Source organism: Tinamus guttatus, unplaced genomic scaffold (genome assembly GCF_059628265.1).
Source record: "Tinamus guttatus ecotype Peru unplaced genomic scaffold, ASM5962826v1 Tinamus_guttatus_pri_ptg001156l, whole genome shotgun sequence".
In the NCBI taxonomy this organism is placed as follows: Eukaryota; Metazoa; Chordata; class Aves; order Tinamiformes; family Tinamidae; genus Tinamus; species Tinamus guttatus.
Window position 1 is genome coordinate 43,458 of NW_028289690.1, and position 27,925 is coordinate 71,382.

The 27,925-nt window shown below is 35.4% G+C and overlaps 1 protein-coding gene across 1 annotated transcript in view; it reads left to right on the forward strand.

The window, feature by feature from the left end:
- Positions 1-27,925, forward strand: part of LOC104564589 (protein tyrosine phosphatase receptor type D) — a 106,299-nt gene that overhangs the window by 41,713 nt on the left and 36,661 nt on the right. Inside the window, exons 11-12 of the mRNA XM_088538757.1 lie at positions 10,106-10,229; positions 20,426-20,601. Coding sequence (XP_088394883.1) covers positions 10,106-10,229; positions 20,426-20,601 — 300 coding nt within the window. The remainder of the gene's footprint in view (positions 1-10,105; positions 10,230-20,425; positions 20,602-27,925) is intronic.

The window sequence follows — 27,925 nt, forward strand, 5'->3', positions numbered from 1 at the left end:
TGCTCATCATTCAGTTGTACTCTATTGAGAAAGATCTTAAGACAGTTCACAAAAATAATCTCATTAGATGTCAAAAAGAAAATGCAGTCTTTATAGTTCATGAAAATTAATTTTTTTTGAAGGACATCCCAGATTGCTGTTTACTGTTGCAATCACAAAAATGCAGGAGCATCTTTTCGCATTTCTATATGGAAATGCTGTGTTCTTAAGAAGAAAGATTGTAACACATAAAGAATTAGGTGGTTATTTCATGCCATTTAGGATTCTGAAATTGGCAGTTAGAATCCTCCTTAGTCACAAACACCTGCTGAAAGCTGGCAGCAGTGTTTTGCATAGTCAGTCCTGGAGGTGAGATAGGGGTATCTGCCAGTTATCCTCATAATACAGGCCACTTCAATATGGAGCTGGGCAGTGTCAGCTTTGAAATCGGTGAAACACATGCTGTATTTACATCGTTCCGTGCACAAATGTTTATGACTTTTGTCTATAGTCTCTTGAATTACAAGTACCTAAAGCATATTTTAAAGAAAAAACAATCCTGCCGAGAAGCTGAGTGGTCACAGGGCCTTTTGATGTTGGGCTGTGTACAGATAAGTGCTTATCTGATTCTGTTTGTGGGATAGCATAGTGGAAATGGTGACACCATCTTTTGTGCTGCCAACAGTGCATATATATAGGGAATTAATTCTTGAACCTGAAGACACTCCTTTAGAAGAAAAGGCAAGCATGTCATTCCAGCTCAACAGGGAAGTTCATATAATATAGGGTGTACTCCGTTGAAAAAAAAAAAAGTCAACATTTGGTACAAATTTGGCAATTATTTCCTATTGTACTATAAAGAAATTCCTGTGAATAACAGTGTAGGAAATTCCATTTACTAAATGAAAAAATGTCATGACAATTCATATAATATAGTATAATTTGCTTAAAGTTAAGCACTTTATGCTCAGGATGTTTTGAGCACAGATAACATGGTTTTTCTCTATGCTGTTGAGAGCATAACCTAAAAGCTTTGGTGTTTTGCATCTCTTTGCCGTTTAAGTCATTAAAATAATCTTGAGAGTATAATCGTTAGTATTCGTAGTCAGTGTTATGGGAGCTTTCTAGATTCTCGCTTAGTATCTGTCCCTTCAAGTCTGCTTACCAGCAACTGTAAATAGTCCAACTTTTATATTCTACTTAGAGACATTTTCTCTCACCCACCCACCCCCCCAAAACAAACAAACAAACAAAACCTATCTGCAGCAAAGTGGTCACACAGTCAAGATTAGAACATTGGCAACTAATTCAAGATTCAATTTCACGTTATTTTGTCCAAGGAATTCAACATTTCCAGACACCCAACTTTGATTCCTTTGATTCCCAGGTTTTCCTCAGTGAAACAGTAGCAGTGTTAGGCATTGCTTTTTAGTTTAATGGAGAAGTCCAGGCAGTGGCTGGACTGAGACTTCAGTCTGATCACTGGAAGTCGTCTCCTCGCCTTGGTTGCTCATTCCTGTTGTCTATTTTTTTGCCAATGCTGGCACTAGAGTGTGTGCAGCTGTTCAAGTATTATCTCAGGAAATAGATTCAGCTGAAAACTAATTGTTTTATTTTTCTTTGCTGTTTTCAGTTGGATCAGTTCCCTAAACTAGCTCACCACATGGCTGCATGAGCTATAGTGCCAGCACAAGGGAGCTGGTGGGAACATTTGTGGTGGGGACTGGGACCTTCTCTTTCAGTAGCAGTTCGCACTGATCTCCCTTAAAGCAAATGCCAATTCCCAGGCAGCATTGAGTACAGATGGTAACAGTTCAGTTATTGTCACAGCAGATTATATTTGAATTGGTGACACAGAAGTAAAAGAGCTATTTTTCATCTTCACGTGATAAAGTCAAAACTACTTCCTCTTCACAGCTTCCAAAAGAGAGAAGAATCTTCTCTCCCAGCATGGCGTGCCTGTCTTCTGTTTCCTCTGCTAACTTTGCCCTCTGGCCTAATTCTCTGTTGAGATCCCCTAGGTTCTTGGGAAGGGGAGGGTGAACTGCTGAAGAGAATGGAAACTTGAGAAGAGGCAGAATTGCCTTCTTTAAACAACTACAAACTCAAACAACACGTTGTTCTCAACTGATGTGGCACCGAGGTTGCCAAAAGCTTTCATCTAAGCTGATATATATACATGCAGGTCACATATACAGAGACATGTATTTCTTCTTATTCTGGATGAAATCTAGGTGACAGAACCTGAAATTGCCATAGAGTAGATATAATAAATAATAAGTAAATAGTAAGTTTAAACATCTTCCCTCTGCACTGAAGTGCTGAAATTGGTGCCCAGGAAAAAATGCGGCAGGTTAGGAAAGTAGATACTGATTAAAAAAAAAAAAAGGCATAGTAATGTGTGTTGTATAAACAGAAAAATAAAAAAACTCCTTCATTGCTATGACAAGCTGAAAGGGTAGTCTCCTCTATTGTAGAGGGACTGGCTTTGTGTGGTGTTTTGTCAGGCTTGATGTCGCTGATTTGAGGAGTTCCTTTTTCTAGAAGTCTTCAGAAGCTATTTCTTTGTATCTTCTTCAGGGTTCCTCCTATCCCATCTCTCAGAGGGATTTAGGGTAGAGCACTAATCATTACCCTTCTCACTATCTTTACCTTGACAACAGACACCAAGCTACGAAGGTTATGACTACTACAAGTGTTAAATAAACTCACTTACCTGACAAATGGAATGTTTTTGTAGTTTTAGTATTGGAATTTTATTACTATTTCTTATAAGAGGGAGGAGTATGTGCTATGCCATGCTCTTTATAATGTTCCTTTCTACTTTAAAATAAATTTGCCATTCATTAATTTGTTAATTAGTTAGTGTTAAATCACCTGTTCTTGGTGAAATGTTAGCTTACTTTGTTACAGTGACATATTGTTTATGTCACATATTTCTTTTATATTCCCTAATTTAAAGACAAGGTTCTTGACCCCAGCTGATTATTATAAAGCTTTTGCTGGCTTTGGCAGTTTCAGTGGGAATTTTATTCAATGCAAGGCTCCATATGGACTTGACAGCTGCTAGGCAGAAAGCCATATTCATAAGAAACTGTCCTTTATATCAGATCTCCTTCTTAACTCAAGCTTTAGAATTTAACAAAAAAAAAAAATGATCATGGAGATCATGGAGGCTGAATCAGAAGATTAGTATGCTGCCTACTTTATGCAATATGCTAAGTATATTACTGAAGTTATTTCCTACTATCAAATAGAAAAGAAAATCCATTCCTCCAAAGCAGTTTCCTTGGTCTTGTGTAAAATACACCTAAAGAAATAAATCCAGATCCATGCCATTTCTATGTGGAATCTGTCATCATAATGCATAAAAATTACAGAATTGGCCTCTGTATGTTACAGCATGATATAGAGTATGTCTGTGTCTATGTATATGCTGTTTAACTAATGTAATAAGAAACTGTATATGATTTTAATGTCTTTTTTTTTTCCTCATCAAGCTTCTTGCTATAAATTGCAGACAGCCTTTTGTTTTAATGCTAAGTATTCAGAAAGGTGAAGATGCATTTTGTGTCTGCACCAGAGTACCCTACTGTTGTAAGGTTTAGTCTAGCTTATCACTATCTGTGGGTTAGATTTGTGATAAGAAAATAACTTATTTAATCTAGGACATTCGTCCCCTTGCATTTTATGTGGCAACAAGATAAACCCTGGACACTAACACACAATAAAATTTATATTGCAAAAGCATATCTAAAACTGAATATTAATAGCAAACATTTTAAAAGTCCATGGGAAGAAGATAACATACTGAAAGAATCCATACCAAGAGAAACAGCTGCATTTACCAGCCCTATGATTACAACTAATATAGGTTTGTATGCAAAATTCAATATCTTAGAAAAAAAAAATCTTTACCATAGCATCCACTTCTCTAATATTACAAACAGCTTATATTGCCTTACTTTCATGGGATGTGCTCTATTTATTGATAAACAATTGGTATCGTCAGTGAACGATGAACAGCTGTTTGTCTTTTTTTCATTAATAGCACATATGCTATAGCATTCACATAGGTTATTTGATGCTTAGTTCCACCTATCTGAGCCAGAAGGATAGTTTGGATTCAGACTTTTAAAGACACCATCCAGGTATCTGAAGTGGCAATAGTCAAGTTTAATAATAGTTTACTTCCTTTCTTTGTGCTGTGAGTACCTCCTTAGGCTAACAATGTTTATGCATATATGATTAAAGGAATATTCAGATACAAGAAAGCTGATGTTATCATATGGATAACATGCTATTTTTTGGACTGATACCTAATGCTATTTTGTCAAAGAACTCCACTGTCTGTTTAAATAGTCAAATAACTGTGATAAATACCAGTTTTATTTTGCCCAACTGAAAACAGGAACCTGTATAAGAACAAAGAGAGAAACAATTCACTTTTTATAGCATGGATGATACAGGTGGTTGCAGGGAAATCTGAGGCAGGGGGGCGTTTTTCTTCTTCTTTTCATTTACGTCTTTTAAGATGCATTTACAATATTTATAGTGTATGGAGGGAAAAGGAAGGATAAGTGAAGAACGTTTTTAAATGCATGCTTTAGTGATATACCAGTTTTAAATATGAATTTTTCAAAAATATTAGGTGGTATTTCTTACATTTGTGCTGCACAGAGAAAGTGTCCTTTCTAGAAATGTAAATGCTTACAGTGCTCTAAAAGCACATCGAAAATCGAAAGAAGCACCAGGATCCCACATGCAAGTATTTAAAATTTTAATGTTTAAGAGCTACGTGAAAACATCATATAAACATAAAAACACCATGTACCAGCTAAAACAAAAACAAGAGAATAAGAGAACAAAAATATTTGTACAAAGCTAAGATTTTCATTCCTCAAGTATTTTTCTTCTCTTGATACTTATTTTCCATCTGAAGTTGAATATAATCCACTGTTTTGGAGATGTAATTATTTCTGCCAGAACTGGTTATGCTATCACGGACAAAGGATTATAATTGTATATGGGGAATAAACAGATAACTTTTAAGACTTCAGGCAATAAAATACAAAACAGTATGATTGATTCTAAAATAGTTCTGCATTCTAAAGCTTTATATGTAGTAGAGACACTCCTTCAAAAATTAATATGTTTTCAAATAGTGATTATTTTCTTCCTCAATTATACTTCTGTAATATGCATATATATACATTGCTTAATCCCACTGAAGTCAGAATTTAAATGATTTCATCTGCCCATAGGAATATTAACATGATATTGTAGAGGAAATACAGGATCTATTAAGCTATTAATCTCTCAAATTGAGACAAGTTTGGCAAAAGTTTTAGCTGTGCTTAGTTGCTCTTGAGCAGTTGTATCACTTTATTTTGAGAGCCAACAAGAAAGCATCCATCTATGCATTCTAAACGCTCTTCTTACTACCTAGATTTTTAAAATCCAAATGTACAACTGATCTCCATGAAAGATTTTACTCATGCAAAAAAAAAAAAATGGGTTTATCCCTCATATCCCTCAAGAGTGGAAGTCTTTACAATGTGATAAGAAAAACCCTGTCGTAGTAGGAGAATGTAATTCCATTGGCAAGTTGCCCTGGTGATGTATTAATGTTCATACATTTAGTCTTCATGTTTTGCTAATGCAGTATGTAAATCTCATTCTATTAGCAAGTTTCCTGCATAATACAATAGCATCTTATTATAGATTCATCAGCTATGATATGAAATTCTCATTGCAATCACTGACTTTGGTAGAAGAGGGTCAAACTATTCATTTTTATGGGTAGTTGACTACTTTCCTGTTGCGCAAAGTCTATTTGCATTGACATCTTCTTAGACATGAAATTTTTATTCTTCTTCCTCTCTCTGTTCTTAAATTCCTCTGTGTTTTCTGATGATTTAATTTGACCCTCAAGCCTCATGAACCATACAGTTCATGCTGCCTTTCCCTTCTGTTTTTGTGAAACCTACACAGGAACTAACCACTCCTAAGACTCACAAAGATTCAAATCTACTGTCTCTTAATTTGCTGGCACAGGCAACCTGCATAGTTCCCCATGGCAGCCCATCATACATCAACTTACACCAGGATGTTTGTCATTTCTTAGTTCTTATTCCTTCTGCAGTTCTGCATTAGGAAACACTCCTGGAAAACCTCAAGCAATATTTGCCTCTGTTCAAGTAGGCTGAAAAAATAGTGCAGAAGTGTAAATATAGAATTTATGGGGCCTGGGAAGGGCTGTTAGTTTACAATTATTCCTCGAAAGGCATTCTGGTTATCCGGATACCTACTCAAAAATTCTTCTGTGGGTGCCACATCATATTAGTAAACATTGCTCAAATCTCTTCCCAACAACAGATCAGGCATTTTTGTAGCAGCCAACCATTTAAGACACAATCACTGAAAGATTAGTCATAGCATGGGAAGGTAATAAAGATATCTTTATTTCTTTCACACAAAGCTATACTGCACAGTTATGCTGTGAGGAAATCCAGTTCTTTGTTAATGACAGCTTCGTTGAAGACAAGCTTTCAAAATGAATATACTGGAAATCCTATTAAAGTGCCATCCATTAAACCATTAAAGCACTCATTAAAACTGTTAGTACAGACTTGTTATTCATGAGTTATTGGTATTTCACACTTCTGAAATGTGTCTGCCAATACCACTCTACCCTTTGTTCCAGTGTGCCTATTAAGTCCAAGGAAATATAGATTAACTTTCCTTTGCCAGAACAGTGCTTTGTGGGAGGATAGTAAGGCCACAAAGAGGTAAGCATTAGCTAGAAAGAGAGTAAAGATTAAAGTTCAGGCCCACTTGCCAAGTTTTGACATGACATGTGTTAACTAAATCCGCATACAGGACTAAAAATTAGTCACTGAATTATAACCTCTGGCCTTACAGCATAAAGAAGTGCACAGGGAATTTACTGTGCTGACATGAAGAATACATTGTTAACTACCACTAGGAAATGACTGACAAAGAAAGTGGATTTTGATATTTTTCTTGATATTGAAAATTTTAACGACATTAAGAACTGAAAAGGGGAAGAAAGAAATTGAGCCGGTAAAATTAAGCTTTAAACTTTAAGTATTACTAGTAATTTATAAATTCACATTAACAAATAGGTATAATAAGCTGAAGTCCTTTCTCATAATGAGGAAAAATCTAGTTAGATCATCATCAAGTGCAATTGTACAGCCCAAATCACACTTTAAACCTCTTACGAGGAGATGTGATTTTGCATAAAGAAAAGAATAAAGGGGCCTTTTTATTTATTTATTTATTTGTGCATGCCCTTTTTTGATAGGATGGAGCAGGAGACCTGCAGTCCAGGCTCAAAACCAGTAATGCATTAATCAGCCAGTTTCGTCTTAGTTTATAATTTTCCTGTTGATTGTTAAAAAGATCTATTTGACATCTTATACTGTAAAGTAATTTCCGGAATATTTGTACTCTGTAACCAACAGAATAAAAGATCAGGTAGAGTTTCCTTCACTTAGGTAGCCAGAGAAAACAGATAGTTACCGTTGCCTCATTCTGGGGCAGTGGCACTGCTTCATAGCTAGCATGTTTGGATATATACCCCTCAAACATTCTGAGCAGGTAGTCACAGCTAATGCAGATACACCTTTTTCATAGTAAAATAGAGGATATCAAATAATTGATTTTATTTTAAAATATGTTTAGAATATAATGCACTAATATATTGGAAGTGTTTTCTCTTTATTTTGAATTTACAGCAATTATACTCTGCATTGTTACTAGAAATCCAAGTTAATAAAAAAATCTTGACATTCAGGCATCCTCCGTGAGTTGTCTTATTCACCTCTATTAACTCAAAAAGGTGAAGAAGGGAGATACTTGCTGCGAAGACTGATTATGTAAATTTGATTACTCTGAAAGTCATATTGTGTAGGTGAATTGCTGGTTTGCAGATAAAGAGGCATATTACATGTGTTAAATACATTTTATGTTTATATGATTTTGCTCTTTCCCAGGCTCAAATGAAAAGTGGTCCAAAATGTTTCTCATTAGAGAAATATGCTTTTTACAGCTTGATTTATTTATAAATACAAATTTCTGTATGTAAGCAGAAAAGATAATGGTGCCAGTTGGATTATACTTTCTTCTTCCTGTATTTAAAACCTGATTACAGGAAGGCCAAAGAAAGCCACTATGTGTTTTGAAAACCTCTTAGAATACCCAAGTATAGTCCCACAAGTTGCTGAGATTATGAATCCACATTTTAATGGATAAGGCTTTGTTTTGTTCTGTTTCGTTTTGTTTTGTTTGAAAATTTGCTTGGGCTCAGAAGTTATCTGAAGTCAGAAGAAATTAGATTAAACCATTCTGAGCTCAAAATGATTTAAGAAACCTTTTGTACTGTTATTAACATCCATTGCAGTGCTGCTCAACTGAGTCCTAACTCTGCATGGCCCTCATCATACACCCAAGCAGACTGTAAACTCACCATTCAGAGAACTATCAAAATTCAGGAAAAACAGTCAAAACACTGTTATAAAATGTTATTGAGTTTAGGGTGTTAGTTCATATGATAAGATAATGAGCCTTTCCTAAATCAAAAACCTTGGTATTCCGCAAACTACTTCACAGCAGGGAAAATGGATCTTTATAAAATAAGCTTAAGAAGGAAGTATGTTAGTGAAAAAAGTTCTATGAAATCTATACATAAAAAAAAGCATTTTTTTTGGCTAGATAAGTAATAATTATTAATGCAAGCGTTAAACCCAAATAGCTCTCATTAAATATGTTAGCACACGTATATTGTCTGAAAATACCTAATGTAATAGGTTGGAGGTCACATTTTGCATTTGTACCACGACATTAACATAAAATACACTTGCAGCTGTTGTAACCAATCCTGGGAGGGTCAGTAATGTCATGTAAGTGATGCCCGAGTGCTGCAGTGCCAGTATGGAGTTTCTCATGCGTTCTTTAGAGCATGTCTGCTACTGTAAAGCAAACGCAGCCCAGTCTAGGCAGAGCTTCATTTTAGCTGGCTTTTAGGATTTAGAGCGGCCTGGCATGGGGAACCACTCGTATATTTCTAGGTTTAAGCAAATTATTACTAGGTTTAAACAAAGGACATGACCTTCAAACCATTTTTGCTCATGCATACGGGCTGATGAAACACTTTAACGCCTCTAATTTTACAAAAAGAAAAAGTAAAACAATATGTGATTCATCATGACTTCTCAATATGAGGTGACCTTTCTCATAGCAGGTACTGTAGCAGGCAGAAGAAGGTATCATCTGTCATTTATTCGGTAGTTGCCTAGCTGTACGTGTAACTTTACCAAGGGGATAAGAGGGGAAAAGGTAGTGCCTGCACTTTGCTGGCCTGTGAAGCATACAGGAGTAGAGGAAAAGCTTCATTATGTTGCTTCTGGCTTGGAACATGAAGGTGGCAGGAAGTAAATAGTGATTTAGAACCATTCAGTATAAGTAAGAGATCATAAAACCTCATGTATGCCTATTTTGCTCATAAATTTTTTTTACGACCGAATGCATGAGTCAAGGAAATAAAAATAGACAATATCTTTGTAGTGTGTCTCTATGTCCTTAAGCAACACTGGTGTCATAAATTGTCATTGTGCCAAAATATAAAAAAGAAAAAGAAACAACAACAACATTTTCAGGAACATTTAAACTTTCTTTAGTGAACAGGACACATTGTGAATTTTTTGAAAAAAATGTTCACTTTTGTCAGAAGACAAAAATATTTTCTCCACATCACAGTGCTTTTAAGATTTCTGACTTTTTTCATTCTCTGTCATGCTAGAACCACTTGTTGCAAAACTGCTTGAAAACTCTTCTCCCTCTTCCTGAGAACCTGAGGACAATTACCTTAGATTTGGAAAACATGTGGTTTAAATAGCTGGTTGCAATTCCACGTGCATCAACATCAAATGCTTGCTGTAATATAGTGCATTATGATGAGTCCTGAATTTGTAAATTTCTTTCAAAAGCAAAATATTTCCAGGGCAAACTATTGGATCATATGGTGTGTGTCATTATAAGCATGATAACTCTGCAGTAGTTAGCTAATATTTTTTCTCTCCTTTTTCTTCTCTTTTAAAAGTCTATTGATCCCGGTCAGCAGTTCACATGGGAACACTCTAACCTGGAAGTAAACAAACCAAAGAATAGATATGCGAATGTAATTGCATATGACCATTCTCGTGTTCTACTCTCAGCAATAGAAGGTAAGGAGACCCTTACAATTAACCTGATTAAAACCTAATATCCAATTTAATTTTACCTCCTACAGTCTTTGGATTGCAATGTGAAGAATTGTCATTTGAATTACTTCCTGTTAGTCATAATTCTTTTTTGATGTTCATTCTCAGTAAATAATTAAGCAAAAAAACTAAAATTGAGGCAGGGTCACATACAGCAGTCAATATATCCTCTCCCTGTGTGTATGCCAAAGTGTTATCTAAAGTAAGTTATCGCTGCTGTTTACTTTTAAGAGCTCTATAGAGCCAGGATATCAGAAGGTCTGTGTGAATTAGGGTTTTAGATATCTGATATTATTAATATAGATGATTATTGAGTTTCACTTCCCAAATCCCTAGAAAAGATAAGCTAAACTTTATATTCTCAGAAGAACTTTAAGAAATAATAACCTTTTTTAAAATTTTGACTTAAAAAAACACATTTTAAATGGAAGTGTTGAAGCAAATGCACATGTGTGATCATTGTTAAAACCTGCCATTTCACTGCCAAAAGGTTGTCATGGCCAAAAAATAACTCTTTGTTATGTTTTCTTTATCTCAAAGCCTTATAAAAGGCTTGAACACTTCATAGTTTTGTCTTAAACTGTCCAGAGTGATCAGGCCTGGAGTCTGTACATGTTTTACCAAGTGCTAAAGCAACAGGAAGCCCTAGTTGTCATCCAGAGGATTTCTGTACAGGTCAGCTGTGCCTTACCGTTAAGATTCTTCTTGAGATGAAGCCAAATTTTCAGTCTATTTTGTGTGGTTGACAATGAGGTACAGCGATGGCCAGACCGTAATTGATAACATATTTACATGAAGACATTTACATGAAAATAAATTTTGCCTTTAGTAACTTTGATGACACTTGCATATGAAATAAAAGATCTAGAACAGCCTTAAATTGTAAATGACTTTGTGTCTAAGGTCTTAATTATTGCAGTCTGAATATGATATATGTTAAACTTCAGGATATTTTAATTTCGTTATAAAGAACTTCCTTATATTTGGCTACACCCACCTCATTAGATATGTAAAGGACAACATTTATAGGTCTAATAAAGTTTAATAATAACCTCTCAATAAAGAAAAAAAGTAATGCTACTGATCAAGCTTTACATTTTCACCTTTGTATATTGTGGGCTTTGATAAAATAGACAAGTATTTCAGTGATTAGAAAACTGAAGTGATTGCCTTTAAGAAATTGAGTGTAATAATCTGCTTATATTTGTTGCACCTTTGAAGCTCATATTGTTGTACTGGCTACATTTTCTGTAATGTCAGTTACATTTTTCACATTACCTTGTAGAAAAATCTAGCCATTTAGAATGTGCTATTACCTTGTACAACTATCTCCTCAACAGTGGGGAGGGTATTTTAATTAGCATTCTATTTGACACAGTTCAAGAAAAGTATCATTTTCTGTGTCGTTGGTACACAGAGAACCAGGTGAATCATCAGGAAAAGTCAGGAGCAATAATTACCTTTCTGAAGTGTGTGTAAAGTTCACTGGAGCAAAATATTTAACTCAAAAATTACTATCAGGTAGAAAAAGTATCAGGTACAAAAAAAGACTCAAGATTTTTGTAGGATTTTATTTTGAAAAAGATATATGTAACTGAGAAAGAAAAAAAAAAAGGGGAAAGAAGAAAAAATATAGCTACACATAAATCTATCTGTTAATTTATAGCAAGCCAGACATCTGGGTTTAGAAACTTGTGCCAGATTCCCCTTCATGCAAATGATCCATGAAATTTGACTTCCTAGAGGAAAATGAACATATTCTGAGAAGGGGAAACAAATTTAAGAGGGAAAACAGAAAATACTGTTCGAAGCAATTAAAGGTATCAAATTACACAGTACATTAGACTAGCTTTATAAAATAACAAACAAAAAGTACATGAAAAATTTCTAAATTCTTCTAGCAGGAAGGGACTGAGTCTTTTAAGGAGCAGAGAAAAAATACTATAAATGTTGATTCCATTTAAAGTGAGAACTACCTTGGTGAGGCTAAAATTTCTAATTCTAATTATAATATCAGAGATCCTAAATGAAGAAAAATATAATTATTGTTCTTTGAAATGTCCGTGTTAACAGACATTAAAACACGAAATAGCACCTGGTGATTTCCTAATTTTAAGTATTTTCTTAGTCTTCAGTTTATGGTAACCAAAGCAACATAAATCAAATATTAAATACTGGTTTATGCCATAATAACTTGACTTGAAAACAGTAATAAATTAAGTATTCTTTTTTTTTTATTGTTCCTGCTGGGAGTTTACATAGTCATGTTTCTGATATTACGCATTATCCAGAGTTGAATGTACTGGTTTTAGCATTTTGCAGTAAGCACCTCACTTTCCAGTTTTGAATAAACATTCCCGCAATGTAAGTATGTAGTCTGTCCAACGTTTAATCAGTTGGCAGCTAGCAGGGAATTTTTATTTTTATTTTTATTTTTTATTTTTTAGTCTCCTTTCTATGTGTTATCACAGAATTTGCTCAGGGACCAATTTTGTACTGTGTTACATTTTGTTATATCCATATGGAAAAAGGGTTTTATTTATTTAACATATGGGCCTTACCTGAATCTAGTTCTTCCTAAGATAGGGAGTTCTTTCTACCTGATGATAATATCAAATTATTAAAATGGTAAGGCCCTGAAACAGAAGGCTTAGTAACACTTAACGAATAACTTGTTTTGCTAACTTCTATAAAGTTTTGAAAAGTTTTAAATGTTGTTGAAAACCTTTTTTTTTTTTTTTTTTTGAGTCCTCCCAATTCTTGGGCTCTGTAATTGCCTGAAGTAACATAAAATTCTACAACATAAATCATGGCTTTGTAAAAAAATACATTTTATACATTTAATTCTCCCCATTTAAATTTTGTTTCATTAGATGCCCCTTTGTAAGGAAAACTCAAAATAATTTTGATAATTTCAAATATCACTTAAAGAAAATATTACTGAAAAGAGTTTTGCTCCTTTTTGTTATAGAGATAAATCTCATCTCTGATGTTGTACTGTCTTTGGGTGTGGGAGTGGCATTTGCAAGATATACCACAGTATAATGTATAGTAGATCTGAGGTAGGAATTTACAAATTAAAAAAGAAATAGATGAAATTACAACAGCTATCTACAGATTTTAAAACTCAAATGGATAAATAAAATGCTAAGGAAAAAAGAAATCATTAAACATTTTTCATTTTAAAACTGCTGCCAATTCCTTCAGGAGACATCCAAGACTCCAAGTCTGCCATATGTGCCATAGATTTGTGCAGGAATAGTGATATAAAAATTTAAGTATAAATAATATCTATCTTCTATTAGATATAATATCTAATTTGTGTAATAGACAAAATATTGACATTAAATGCAGATAAGGCAGAAGTTTCTGGCTGCAATATACATCTTAAGAAAGAAAAAGCAGGAAGCCACCAATATTCTTACTGACTTTAGAGATGCCAGTTGTCAGTAAATCAGCATTCAGTTTATAGTCCGTGGTCATTAGATGTAGAATGTATTCTTGTGAAAATAAATTGCTAAATACTCACTGAACAGTCATGAACTGCTTATTTGGCCTTTCTTATATTGCAGTTATTATATTCTATTAGCAAAATATGAATTAAAGGCTTAGAGAATTTTTATGCCAGTTCCATTCTGCAAGCCTAGAGTGGCATTTCAGCAGCAATGCCAAGACCAGCTTTAGGGGCATAATAATCTCAGACTGTGGATCTACTTACCATTGAAAATCTCCAAATTAAGAGTACATGAGTTATGGATACTATTATAGTTAAAATTTAACAGCAAAAACAATGTCCTTTGCTGCTCTTGGCACAGCTCTGACTCTTCCTATATACGTGGTCAAATTCATTTGGTAAGATTTGGCCACCTGTTCAGTGGTTCTGTTCTTGAACAGAGAACAAAGATTTGGCCATCCGTACACATTCACACGGAAACTGTTTTCTGTCAGGATCACCTAACCAGGAATTCTTTCAGTTCATATTAGCAACCCTCTGTGACCCTTTTAAATTTAAATAAGTGTTTGCATCCAGTGAAACAATAATTTAAGAGATACCCTCAGTCTTGAAGAGTTAATCATTTCATCAATCAATCAAGTCCACACAGTTACCAAATAATCAGAGTATGATGTCTTCATGACAGATTTCAATATTTGTTTTGCCATGTCTTGCAAAATGCTATTATCGCGATGTATCGTTGCTGTGCAGCATCACACTGTTCTCATACGTGTCTCTTGAAGGAGAGCACTGAGCAAGTCTGTCCTTCTTTTTATCTTCATTCTATGATCTACTATGGGACTAGCCAACACTGGAAGGAAAAATAAAGAACGACCCTCCACCCCAAAACCTTCCTTTTGTTTTTTTTGTCTCTGCTACTCCACTTACACTTTTTTTTTTTTTTTTTTTGCATGCAGATCTCCTAAAGGCCCTAATTCCTAGTCCCAACCACTACATTTCACCTGTTTCAGATTTTTTCATTGTTGTTATTTTTCCTTTTATTTTACTATTTGTCTTCTATTCTCTGCGCAATCCCTTTTTGTCCTGCTTAATTCTCATCTTTTCTTATGAGGAAAGACTAGGTGAGCTGGCCCTGTTTAGCCTGGAGAAGAGAAGATTTAGAGGGGATCTTATCAATATGTATAAATACCTGAAGAGTGAATGTAGGGAGGATGGGGTCAAACTCTTCTTGGTGGTGGCCAGTGACAGGGCAAGGGGGAACAGGTATAACACAGGCAGTTCCATCTCCATGTGAGGAAGAACTTCTTTCCTGTGAGGGTGACAGAGCCCTGGAACAGGCTGCCCAGAGAGGCTGTGGAGTCTCCTTCTCTGGAGATCTTCAAACCCACCTGGATGCCACCCTGTGCCACGTGCTCTGGGTGTCCCTGCTGGAGCAGGGGGGTTGGACTAGATGATCTCTAGAGGCCCCTTCCAACCTCAACCATTCTGTGATTCTGTGATTCTGCCCACTGTTCTGTGACATTCACTTTTTCTTTCTAAGATGTACTTTAATCAGTGCTTTGCTTCAAGGTATCTGTCTCCTTCATCTTTTCCCACTTTCCCAGATTCTTGACGTGCTAACACAGCCCAGCGGTCTCTTGCTTTGCCTCTCTTTTTTCTTTTTCCTTCTTATCTTACATTATGTTAAAATAATACGTGCTTCATTTCCCTCAGCCTTTGTGCAAGTTGTTCATTTTACCAGTGTTCATTATTACAAACATCTTTGTTAGCTGGTGCTACTGCTTTTTCCAGTGAATTCATGTGTTACAGATTTATGCTTTGACTGTTCTTCACTATACAGATTTCGTGTTACAAACAGCTTTCTCATAGACATTTTCTTACTGTCATCCAGTATCTGTATTAGATTTATTTGTGCTCTGACATAGTTAAAAATATCAGTCATTGATTTAAACAAATAGCATAGCTTTGTCAGTATTTTCTGTTTATCATTACATTTTACCAAGTTGTTTACATGCATGACAGAGTTCAATCCTATTCCACACTCTAACAGTACATTTCTTGGGGAAGCAGCATAGAAAGGTTTGTGGTTTAATTTGTGGAATTAAAGGAAAGGTTGCTCAGTACTTAGCCTTTCTAAAGGCTTGAAACAGTTTCATGATTTTATTTCAGTTTGTGAATAAAAAATGGAGCCTAATTAAAGCTGTTTAAGAATAGGTTTCCTCCATAGTCTTCATGAAATCAAGTGGATAATTCTGAAGTCTGCATTATTAGCCATTTGTGTGGATACCTGTGTATGCAGCAGCAAGCTGCACTGTCATTTCAGTTCATGAGAACAGTCTCATCATAAATCAGTAGATATGGAGGGATTTTTTTTCTCTTTTGTTCTTAAATTGTGGTATTGGCTAATTTTGTTTCATTGCTCATTCACTCTTTTTCTCTCTTGTAAAATTTGGACTGCTTTGTTCTCCTGAGATATTTGAAAATGGGCTGTCTTTTATGCTCAGCTACTCATCTAATACTGCCCCCATTGTGCTCAATTCCTGTCTGGCAGCATGAGGACATTGTAGGCTCTGGTCATTCATCATCATAGTTAAAAAGGCTATTGGAAAATAGTTAGAATTACAATCTGGAGGCTCAGTCTTTAGCTGAATTTTTATGCAGAAACTATGTCTCTGCTATTGATAAGACTTGCAAAAATGAAGTAATACCAAGTGGATTACTCTGAATTTACCCTTCAGTTATGCCATCCCAAATCTGGACTAAACTCCTCTATTGCCAGTAGAGTTAGTCAAGCTTCATATCAATATTTCTGAAGGCAGAATTTCGTTGCTTTGTCCCTTTCTTGACCCGTGCTTTTACAAAACAACTGACCTCTCTTGACTATTATGACCAAATTTAAGCATTGATGGCAATTGCTGCTCTGCTTACGGGTATAATGCCTCCAAGCTACGGCAGCTAACAAAGGTTTGCAGGATTTCTTTCTACCACAGTCAAACTAGTTGTCATCTGAATGTTTTTGCACCATTAGACTCAACAGAGGGTTGTTCAGCTTTCTCAGCTCAGAATGAGGTTATAGTAAGAAAAGTCATTGCAGAAAGTGACACTTTAAATGTATTTATCTTTAATCATCTCACTTGGTCAATGTAGATACTAAAAATGTTCTGTATGTGCATGTGTTATACTATACACATACTTCAGTGAACCTGCTATGTAAAAGCCCCTTCCCTGGAGATGATTTGAGTACATGAGTACATCCGCTTTCTGGGAACATAGCTGGTGCTGGTGTGACACAGTATGCGTTGGAAAGTGAGGAAAATTGTATTATAGAATATAAAAAGATTTTTGAAAGGAATGTGAAAGTAAGATGATATGTGAAAAGGGTGATGGAGGGATTCAGTACCAAAAAAGAAGGGATGGTACAAAAAGGAACCAGGAGAATAGATGGAGAACAAAAGCAATACCTTGTGGATATTGTGCAAGACAGAGAAATGGAGATGAATGCTGTGAATCCTTTAGTCCAGCAGGGATATAGCCATGTAGAGTGTGGACTTCTGAGAAACTCATTTTTAGAGACAAATCCTTGAACAAAATTTTCTTCCCATAAGAGATGTTGAGCAACATGGGTCTTCCCGGGTCTGCAGTTGCTAATGACCTGTGGCAAATGGGCTTTTCTATCCATGTCCTAACCACATCTTTTCCATACCCTATGAAATCTGGTTACTTTGTACATTTTTATGGCTCAAGAATATGGAAGATTATTTTTTTCTTGATAAAAAGAAAATGAAGGAGTAGAGTAGAAAATCCCTTTGCAATTTCTTTTTTTTAATTGCTAACCCTAATTTTCTTTTTCTTGCGCCTGTGATCAAGGAAGATGTAAGCTGGGAATCAGCGTTTTTCATTATATTTCAAATAATTATAAATAATTTAATTTTGAAATTATATATTTTAATATGATTTATTAATAAAGTTAATAAACATTAAAAACATTTACAATTTTAAACATCTGATTTTTAATTTTTTACATCAAGTATTAATAGCATAAACTGCAAAGATTTGTAAAGAACGTTCTTTACTGCACTATTTGCAATGCTTCTCATGCCTAATTTTCACACAGAGTTGTGCACCATCAGCTCCGGAGGAGAGCTTTCCCAGAAGATCATTTAACTTTACAAAGCGTTGTTTTTCTTTTTCTTTTTTTTTTTTTCCTCAGGCTTTTATTTATAACATATGCTTCAAAGTATGATACCAGGCATCATAATGTAATTCTAATTTATGCAGAAAACATTTCTTACCAGCTTTCTCAGTTCCTTTGGTAATAATACTCAGTGTAGATTTCTCATGTTAGCTTCATTTTTCTTTCTCATCTATTTTGTGCAAAATTATTTTATTATCTTGATAAGGGAAGAAAATATGTCATTGTGCCTAGCAGTTGTATTTTCTAAGTCATTAATTCCAATTTCCACAATGAGAAATGTCATGAAAAAAGTTTCAAGTTGAAAAGAGTGAGGCTTTTGAACTCAGATTTCTATCTTTTATGAGAGGAAATCATGCTGTTTTGGCAATTCAGAGCAGGTTTTAAAGATGGTTCTTTCCCTTTCGCCTTGTCAGAAGGGTCTTCCAATCAGATCTAAGAATAGCTGTCCAGTTCTAAGGATTTCCAGCTTTCCCATGTCCAGCCATTCATCTTGCATATGGACTGCCATTTGTTGTTTCTTTTGGGTAGCAAAAGTTAAAAACTCCTTTCTTCCCTGAAATATTTGGTCAGATTTTTCATTTACACATATAGAAAGTTGAATCAAGGTGCTTTTTTTTGTTTAAATCTAATTTGCACATATAAAATTATAAAATCTATCAAAATTTCTTGGGCATAAGGACACATTTTTAAGCCACATTTCAGCTACAGTATCCTGTAAGCTGAACCTTTTCAAGAATATTGTGGATCTTAACTGGTATCAGTCACAGCTTCCTTCTTCATTGCTAAGTGATTGCTGGAAAGAAATATTAATCTGATCCAGAATAGGGAGAAAACCTCTTCAAATTGTTTCCAAGAAAAAAAAAAGTATATGTATACAAATAAATGTAGAATATTTATAGAATATATATTTTGAAATTCTGTTCATCCAACTTCTTCTATTATTTTAGAAGACTTTTCATATGCCACTGTTTTTCACATAGACAGGAATGTGCCACATTGAGTTTGTGATCAACCCTGGGATATAACAGGTCAGAGTAGATTTGGAGGATTTCAGTTCCTGACATAAAGCTTGAAAAAATCTCTTAAACATATTTAACGATATATTGTACTTCATACCCAAAGAAATTCAACTTTGTTGCTTTTTTTTCTCAATTTTTCTTAGAGTGAAATAGTCATAGCTCTAGTGAAAAGCTACAGACTATCTGAGTATCACCCAGCTCTTCTGAAACGGCTTTTGCAACCTTCACCATCTCCTGGGGTTATAGATGTGAGCCTACCAGATTTGCTGTGAAAACATAAACCATTAATTTCTGCTCAGATAAATTTGTGTTAATTACTTAAAAATACCTTTTGGATCTTTTAATTATGATACTCATTTTTGTAACTTTGAGCTCAGTCTTTTAGGAAACACCTCAGTATTCAACACAGCAGTAGCATTGGATACACTTCTTCACTATCCCATCAGCACAGACATTTAATATGGGTAATGGAACTATTAAAATAATATAAGCAAGTAAAAAATAAAATAAAGTCAGTATGTCAAGACATATATCTTCAACATAGCCCAGCTTAAAGCTGGACCCTGAACCACTGTGTTAAGTGGTGATGGGACTCTGTCAGTATATATTTGCTTCCTGTGAGCACGGCCACCTTATTAGTTCAAAATAACACTGTCTTCATTGCAACCAGTATGTCCTGCTCAGACATGGCAGATGGTGTGTTGTGTCCAGCACATGTCTGCATGTCTGGGTTTGTGACTCCTTTTTGTGCAGGTATTTAATTTTTATTCAGTTACGGAGGTACTTATTTCATGCATGTGCCTTGTCACACATGTGGCTTTTTCTTAAACCTGACTTCCATGATGCGTTGTATCAAAATAAAACTTCTGATAAAACAGGACAGTAATCAATTTATGGGAAAAAAGCATGTAGTAATAATAATAGTGTGGCAACTTTAACCCTTTTTCCTATATTTAAAAGCAAAGCGATGAGCTAAACAGAAGAGTTAAACATGGATGAGTCAAGGTATCTGACAAGAAGGTCACCCTGTTAATAAAGTTCTCATTTAAGAAAATTTAAAAGACAATTCTCTTGTTTGTTTTTAGTTTTAATTTGTTAGGAGTGCAGCCGCAATTGTTGATGAGATTAGGTAAAGAAATGGGTAACAAAGTATCACACTCCGTTTGCTTCTCCAAGTGTTAAACTGACTGACCACTGCCTTCACAAAAGGAAATGGGCATATTATGTAGCTGTAGTCAACTAAGTGCCTCTCGCTATGTCTTAAAAAAAAAAAATCTAAACTTGATTCCAGGACAAGTTTCTCCCTTGCAGAAAGACCATTGCTCTTCTAGGTAACAGCATCCTTTTTAATACTAATTATTATTTTAATTTTAATTATTTATTAACTATAGGTAGAACCCAGTGATTAAGTGATCCGGAGAGTGCAGTGCTCTCCTCCACAGCAGGGCAGCTCAGAAACACGGCCTGGTTGCTCACCCCTCTCTCCTTGCAGGCATCCCCGGCAGCGACTACATCAACGCCAACTACATCGATGGCTATAGAAAGCAGAATGCCTACATTGCCACACAAGGGGCATTGCCTGAAACCTTCGGAGACTTCTGGAGAATGATGTGGGAGCAGCGGGGTGCTACAGTTGTCATGATGACCAAGCTGGAGGAAAGGTCCAGGGTAAGAGGAGCAAATCAATATATAGGACAATACAGTGTTAATGATACCATGCCTGAGCAATCACTCACATGACGTTTGTGTTTACTTAAGGGATGCTTGTTTGTCTCCAGAATACATGTATATATATGCAAAAAAAAATTTATTTTTAAATAAAATTGCCACTTGTTAGAAGTGTCCATACTATGAAAATTATGTATATAGCAAATGTTAGTTTCACCTGTGCAGTTACCGAGTCACATTGCTTACATTGAAGCACTTATATATATACTGCATGAGAAACTTGATTCTTTCTTTGTACGTGTGTGCTGTTTCAGCTAATTAGAAACATTAGGAAGGGATCGAAAATGCTGGTTCCTCTGTAGTACCAATAGTATGGAATCAAGGGTATGAGGTGTCATCCTGTTATAAGGATGTATATAATGAAATATGTGATTTTCAGAAAATTAAATGTGGGAGAACAGCACAGGCAAAGCTCTTCTCCCCAGGCTCTGGAAACACCGTCCCATCAGCACAGGAGATGGGTACAAAGCAACAAGGGAGGATAGGCAACAGGACCGTGGGACATGGCCCTGGGCCAACCAAAAGGCACCTAAGTCCCTGAGCAGCATGCGTCAAAAAACACCTTAAAGAGTGAGGATCAAGAAAAGTTTTGGAAAAGAGGCGAGAGAAAGAGACTTGTGAGAGAGAGGGGAGATTTATCATCCAAGAAAGCTTTTCAATCAGTAGAAAGTATCTGATGGAGATAACTGAGTAATAGTTGATACTTCAGGAACCCTTGGATGACTTCCATTTCAAAATGCATTCAGTTCTAAGTGCTTGACTGTATAAGTTGGGAACCACAAAGCCCCATGCTGAGTTGTGTTGGTATAGGTATTTCTTTCCATGTTCTTGGATTTGTATAGCTGTAATGATCACACAGTTTATGCAGCAGTGATTCCTTTCCAGAGGCTTGCTGTAATTTTATTTATCCTATTACCATTTCACCACTTGAAAACAGAGTTATTTTTTGCGATTCGAGCACTGTATACCAGTCTAATTATAGAATCACTGTCTGCATGTAAATTCAACTTACATTAATGCCACTGCCTGTGTGTACCTGTTGGCAATTAATAATACATCGCAGAAGGTAATTTTATCGGAATGCTTCATTTTATCTTGACACTGCAGGCCTTGGATAGTCGAGGTACTAAAAGTTGTTTTGAATTAAGCAAATTAAATCCTGCCCATTTCTTCACTAATTGCTCTTTATATAATAAAGTTGCTGCTAAATTGCATCAGTGCTAAGCCAAAACCTGATCTTAATAAGCCGTCCATTGCAGAAGGTGTACTACTTTAAATACTTGAGAGTTTATCTTAATACTGCAGGCCACAAACAGCCTAGAAATAGTCAAAAAAGATGTTTTGATGTAACTAAATGCAGTTCTATCCATTCTCTTCACTAATTGCTTGGTGAAGTTTCAAAATAACTCTACTCTTTGCTGACTGTGCCCTAAAAAGCACTGATCAGAATAGTAATCACCTCCACAAGCAATTAGCATGCAGTAACAGTACAGGCCTTGAGTGTAATGAGAAACTAGAAAATCTAGTCAATGTGGTGTCTGTGTACTCGATGCTTATAGTTGTGTATTACTTTGTGCATAATTTAGCTCGTTCTTTGTTCATAGATGGACTGAGTAGTGCGCACTCAAATTTAGTGTATCAGATACCATGAAGCTAGTACATACTCCATCTCCAATCTAATATAAACGGAGTCTGCAGCTCTGAATGACATACAGGTTACCTCTTCTCCCGCTAATACAGCAGCTCCAAATAATGTAATTAGTAGTGAAGCAATGGGGGAAATCCCTATGCAGGAATGGAATATGATGACAAGATACTGTTGTTTTTTCTTAAGCCATCATTATGATATAGCATATTCTTACAGGAGGACACCAAGTAAATTTCAAACATGAAATGAAAAGTCTGTTCTAATAGAGATGAAGGTCTTCAGTAATTTTGTTTTTCTTCTTCCTTTGACTCCTTTTTGACTGCTTTTGTGTCTTGGCAGCCTAATTGTTATTCCTGCTGCAAGACAAAATCATTTCTCTCTGGGTCTTCATCTACTTTCCGTCTTCATGTCATTGTTCCTGTTTAGCTAGCTTTTTTTTTTGTTTAGTCCTACAGCGGATATCGGCCTTTTTAACCCAGGCTACATAGATAATGATGAGGATTTTAATTGCATCTGCAAAAGCAGAGATGGTTCATTAACGTGTGTTAGATGTCTGACTGACTTCAGCTTTGAGAATATACAGTTTACAGCTGAGACATAAAATAGAGATGTTAGAGTTTATTTGTTTCTCATGTGTTTGCCTATAAGGAATCTTCCGTAAAAGAGAACCTTGCAACCTTTCACATTTTATTGTTTTTGTTTGGAATTTTGTCAGCTGAATCTCACCTGTCCCAAGCCAGGCAGAAGAGATGACAAAAAATCATCTTCACTATTACGAATACAAGTCATTAGTATGTGCTCTTAATGACTCCTTGACCAAATGTGGGTATTATCACAACATGCACGCAAGTGAACCTGTATTTCACTGCAATTTAGACCAAACATAAATGATTAATGAAAAAAAAAAATGAACTGATACATTGTATTGGACAGCCTAGGTATGTAAAAATGTGTTTGGAAAAGTTGTGAAATCTCCATTGAAATTTAAGAAAATAAATAAAAATTACATCTACTTACTGCAGTAACTAAAAAAAAAAAATAAAAAACTGTATTTTTACCTAGTAGGAAATAAGCTAGCAGCTGTCCTAGCAGACATGTTAGCAGGATAAAGCCCATGTTGGAAATGGCATTCTTTGCCACTAATTGTGCTTTTTACAAAAGAAGAGATAAATATATCTCTTATGCGCAGTTTTATCATTGTTATTTAGAAATTTTTAATGTTAAACCAGTAACTTACCTATCCATAACATATTATATGAATTTTATTTCAACTTTTTAATATTCTTGGTATGTTAAGATATAAGCCAGAATGAGAATGAGTGAGAGCTTGTTAATTAACATAAAAAAAAAAAACATAAAAACCTGAACACTTGTACTCTATGTGTTATCCAGATTTACCAAAACTAAAATAAAAATGTGTAGGTTTTGTACTGCATTTTTTTTTTTAACTATAACAGAATGCCCTGGCTACAATCCAGGAATTACTACATTGTTGTAAGTGCTGGAGTGGGTGTGTCACCAGTTCCCTTGTCACAATTGTAAAGCTCACCCATATGGCTCTTCATCATGGAACAAATCTCAAAGGCATGGGGCAGAATGTGCTCAATTTTCATCAAGATTCAGTCAGTCCAAAGTGTTTAGTTCTTATAATGCCACTTCAAGGAACATCATCCTAAGTCTGTACTGGCACAGTCCACATTCCCCAGTAAAGTGGAATCTCTTTTCCTGGCCTTGTTTTGACTGTGTCAAGAAGATACCTCAACTAAATCTCAGACTGTTATGAGAAAATGAAAAGAGAAAGGGAAGGGAAGGGAAGGGAAGGGAAGGGAAGGAAGGGAAGGGAAGGGGAAGGGAAGGGAAGGGAAGGGAAGGGAAGGGAAGGAAAGGGAAAGGAAAGGAAAGGAAAGGAAAGGAAAGGAAAGGAAGGGAAAGGAAAGGAAAGGAAAGGAAAGGAAAGGAAAGGAAAGGAAAGGAAAGGAAAGGAAAGGAAAGGAAAGGAAAGGAAAGGAAAGGAAAGGAAAGGAAAGGAAAGGAAAGGAAAGGAAAGGAAAGGAAAGGAAAGGAAAGGAAAGGAAAGGAAAGGAAGGAGGAAGGGAAGGAAGGAAGGGAGGGAGGGAGGAAAGGAAAGAAGGAAGGGAGGAAGGAAAGGGGGAAGGAAGGGAGGAAGGAAGGAAGGGGAGGGAGGAAAGAAGGAAGGAAGGAGGAGAAGGAAGGAAGGAAGGAAGAAAGGAAGGAAGGAGGAGGGAGGGAGGGAGGGAGGGGGAGGACTGTGCAAATGCAGTGTTAAAAGCAGGGGTAATTTTTGTGTGATGATAAATGCAAGAACACCACTATATATGTCTGAAAGCAGGTTTTGGCATGCCATTTCTGGCTATTCCAGACTAAAATTAGCTTTGCTTACATGCATTTGGAGCTTGAGACCATGCAGAATAAATGCCCTGGGTGAAAAGATGTTGCTAGAAAAGAACAATAATGATCAGAGGGTAAAGAAATCATGTGTAGGGAAAGTCAGAAAGAATTGCATTTGCTTTGTATTTAGGAGAGCAAAAAAAGGTTATGAATGCAGCAGTGTCTTCCACTATAAGCTTTAAAGAACTGTTTAGACTAGTGTGTCTTGCTGGAAATGATACAGCATTACCTGATTTTGCCATCTAGTTTTTGCTTTATGCTTATATACTTATAAATTATGTGGTTTCTCTTTGCTGTGGGGATAAACTGACAGTTTGTGAAAAATAGGGTTCTCCGAGGCATCTGTGTAGCAAGTGGTGTAATCAAAACTGTACTGTAGCTGCATAATTTGTCTTTGTTTGCCTTGTTTATTTTTTTAAAATTTTGAAGTAAAAGATGCAGCACTACCTAGTCTCTTAATTGAGCAAAGAGAAACTATGCCACATGAAGAGTATGGAAATTGTCACCTTTCTTTTCAAGCCTGGAAATACTTTATATTTCTTTTTCTAGTCATAATGATTATCTATCATTCCTTTTAGTACTGCACTCTATGACTACACTCAGGATAGTTTTTCAGGAATCTCAGTGTTGAAAGAGTCAGTAAACTAACAGAGAAATTTTCAGTAAAATAGCCCCAAATTGACTTATGTGGAAGATTTTGTTGAAAGACTCAAGACCAGTTTTTATTTGTGGTAAGAAATACCTCAGAAAAACTCATTTTTTTTCAGAAAGGTCTATGTGAATGAGAATATTCTTTGTGAAATAGTCTCTCACAGAGAATCTTTTCCATCAGTTTCAAGTTATTTTCATCTCAAGCCAGATGTTGATAAAAGACTGTTTTTTCCAGGGGATCTTAGCAGTCAGTATCAACTGCATGATATACATTTTGCTTGAAAGAGTTTTATTTATGCTTCAGATTGGTGGGTTTACCTGTCTGGAAAGTCTTGTTGTACTTAACTGTTTGACAGATTCATTCTTCAAAATCTCTCTATTACTGTGGTTCACCAAGATCTTGCCTTTCCTGCTGCTAGGAAGTGTTCAAAAAGGGCATTTTTCGTTGATGCTGGTGTTACAGTTTTAAACTATTCTTGGCTTGTATAGATAATGATGATAATGAAAGTTAAGAGAATTGATTTTAAAGCATGCTCAAGATTCCTTTTAATATCATTTTCCTTTTGTTTTAATAACCGTGCTACACTCAGTCTTAAGGATTGGACTGGAAATAGTTTGGGGGTTATCTTTTTAATTATCAATTATCTCTTCGTATTAACTGTTAGCCTACTAATCATGTCTCAAAAATTTTGAAAAGTAAGAATGTAATGAGGCTTGATTTTCAGACTTACTACAGGACTAAAGTTTACTCTAAGTTGATTAGCTTAAAATTCATTTATGTTATTTCTAAATCATGCTTTGAACTTCTATTTCAAGATGCTATAACTAAGATTGAAATAGATTTTTTTCACACTGCAGAGGTGCCTATTTCTTATCCCATTTTTAAACTCAAAATACCTAGTTTAGGTGAACTTTTTGAATGATGATACAACCCGTAGGGTGCTGATGTAATATCTTCACGTATACTCAGTGAGCGATATTTGGCCAAATCTTACTCCAATACAGCCTCAAACATGTGTTTAAACAAATATGTGATTAAAATGGTTGCATTGCAATCTCATGTACTAAAATCAGCTTCTGTGATTTTGAGACTGACATCACCCTAATCTTTAGAGGGCAAGGCATTGTTGTGAAAAGGAAAATGACTTCAGAGTGGCAACTGTTTGAAGAAAAAACATGTCCTGAATGGCACAAGGCACCAATCTGGTCCTTTTAGAGTTTCAGGCGAAGCTTCCTTGAATAACTGGGAACACTGCTTTCTGTCTTTATCTGTATCAATCTATATTTATATATATATATAAAATACTATAGCACATTTATTAGCATAATTCAGCATCATTTCAGAAATATCTTCTTTCTGAAGCAAGACCATCTGAAAATCTCTTAGGGAATTCTTCTCTGTGAAAGAATATTAATGTGAAGGAAAGAAGTTTGTTATATAATGTTGTTATTTTTTATTCTAGATTTAATATAATTTACATGCTGATTTCACAGCAATGGATATATCATATGAATCTGCCTTTTATCCATTTTCTGTTTCTTTCCTGAACTGCATTTTGTCCTTGTAATCTCAGATGGGCTGGAACAGCTGGCTCACATGTTAAGAATAAGCTGAAGGAGTTTTTCAGCCTGAATGGTAGATCTTTATACTGGAAAATTATTTCTTTACCCTTGAATGTCAGGAATTTTTTGTATGCTTATATTCATATGGAAATATGCTTCTTTCAGCTCTGTTGATGCAAGACAGCACCCTCTGTAGTGTCTGTGACTTCTTGAAGTGTGAATACCCCATGAATACTTTTAGGGACTCTGTAGATATTTAAACTCCTCAAGTCTGAAATGGTCGCAGTCTTCTCATTTTTAATCAAGAAGAAAGCATTTACATTTTCTTACTGATTTTCTTACAGTGAATGCTCATAATTCCATGAAAAGCAAGGATTTGGATGATCTGTGTAGAAGAATTGTAGTGAAAGAAAATGTGTTTATGTTAGAGGAGCAGAGAGTATTCAGGCTAAAAGAATGTGCCTATCATTATTTATGTGTTCTAGTTACAGCTGTTACCAAGGTCTTAGGAGATTTCATAATACATTCACTAGTCCTTTGAGAACTAATCTCATCCCAGAAAAAGCGATTTTGGCAATATGCAACCTATCATGTTGAGATAGTGAAAGCAGAATTAAGTGGTAGGCCTGTCATTACTTGTAATTGAGTTTGTCTTTAAAAAGCACACTTGGAAATCAACAGCGAGTACCTTCCTCCTGATGTATTTATTTCATTCATCTTGCCATCATTAATGACAGACAAGCAAACATTAGAGAATTACTGGTGAAAGCTGTTTTCTTTATGAATGTTCGGGGGACAGCAAAGCTTTCATGGGGTAAATGTGAATACACTGTGGAAAAAAAAGATCAGCACTTGGGAATGGGAATTGATGGATAAGAGGCTGATGACCATGGAATCCACCAAAGACGTATTATGAACTAACTCTGTAAATAAATAAACTCTGTAGTGTGTGTTTCTGGAGGAGGAAGTACTTTACCATCATCATGCCTTAAC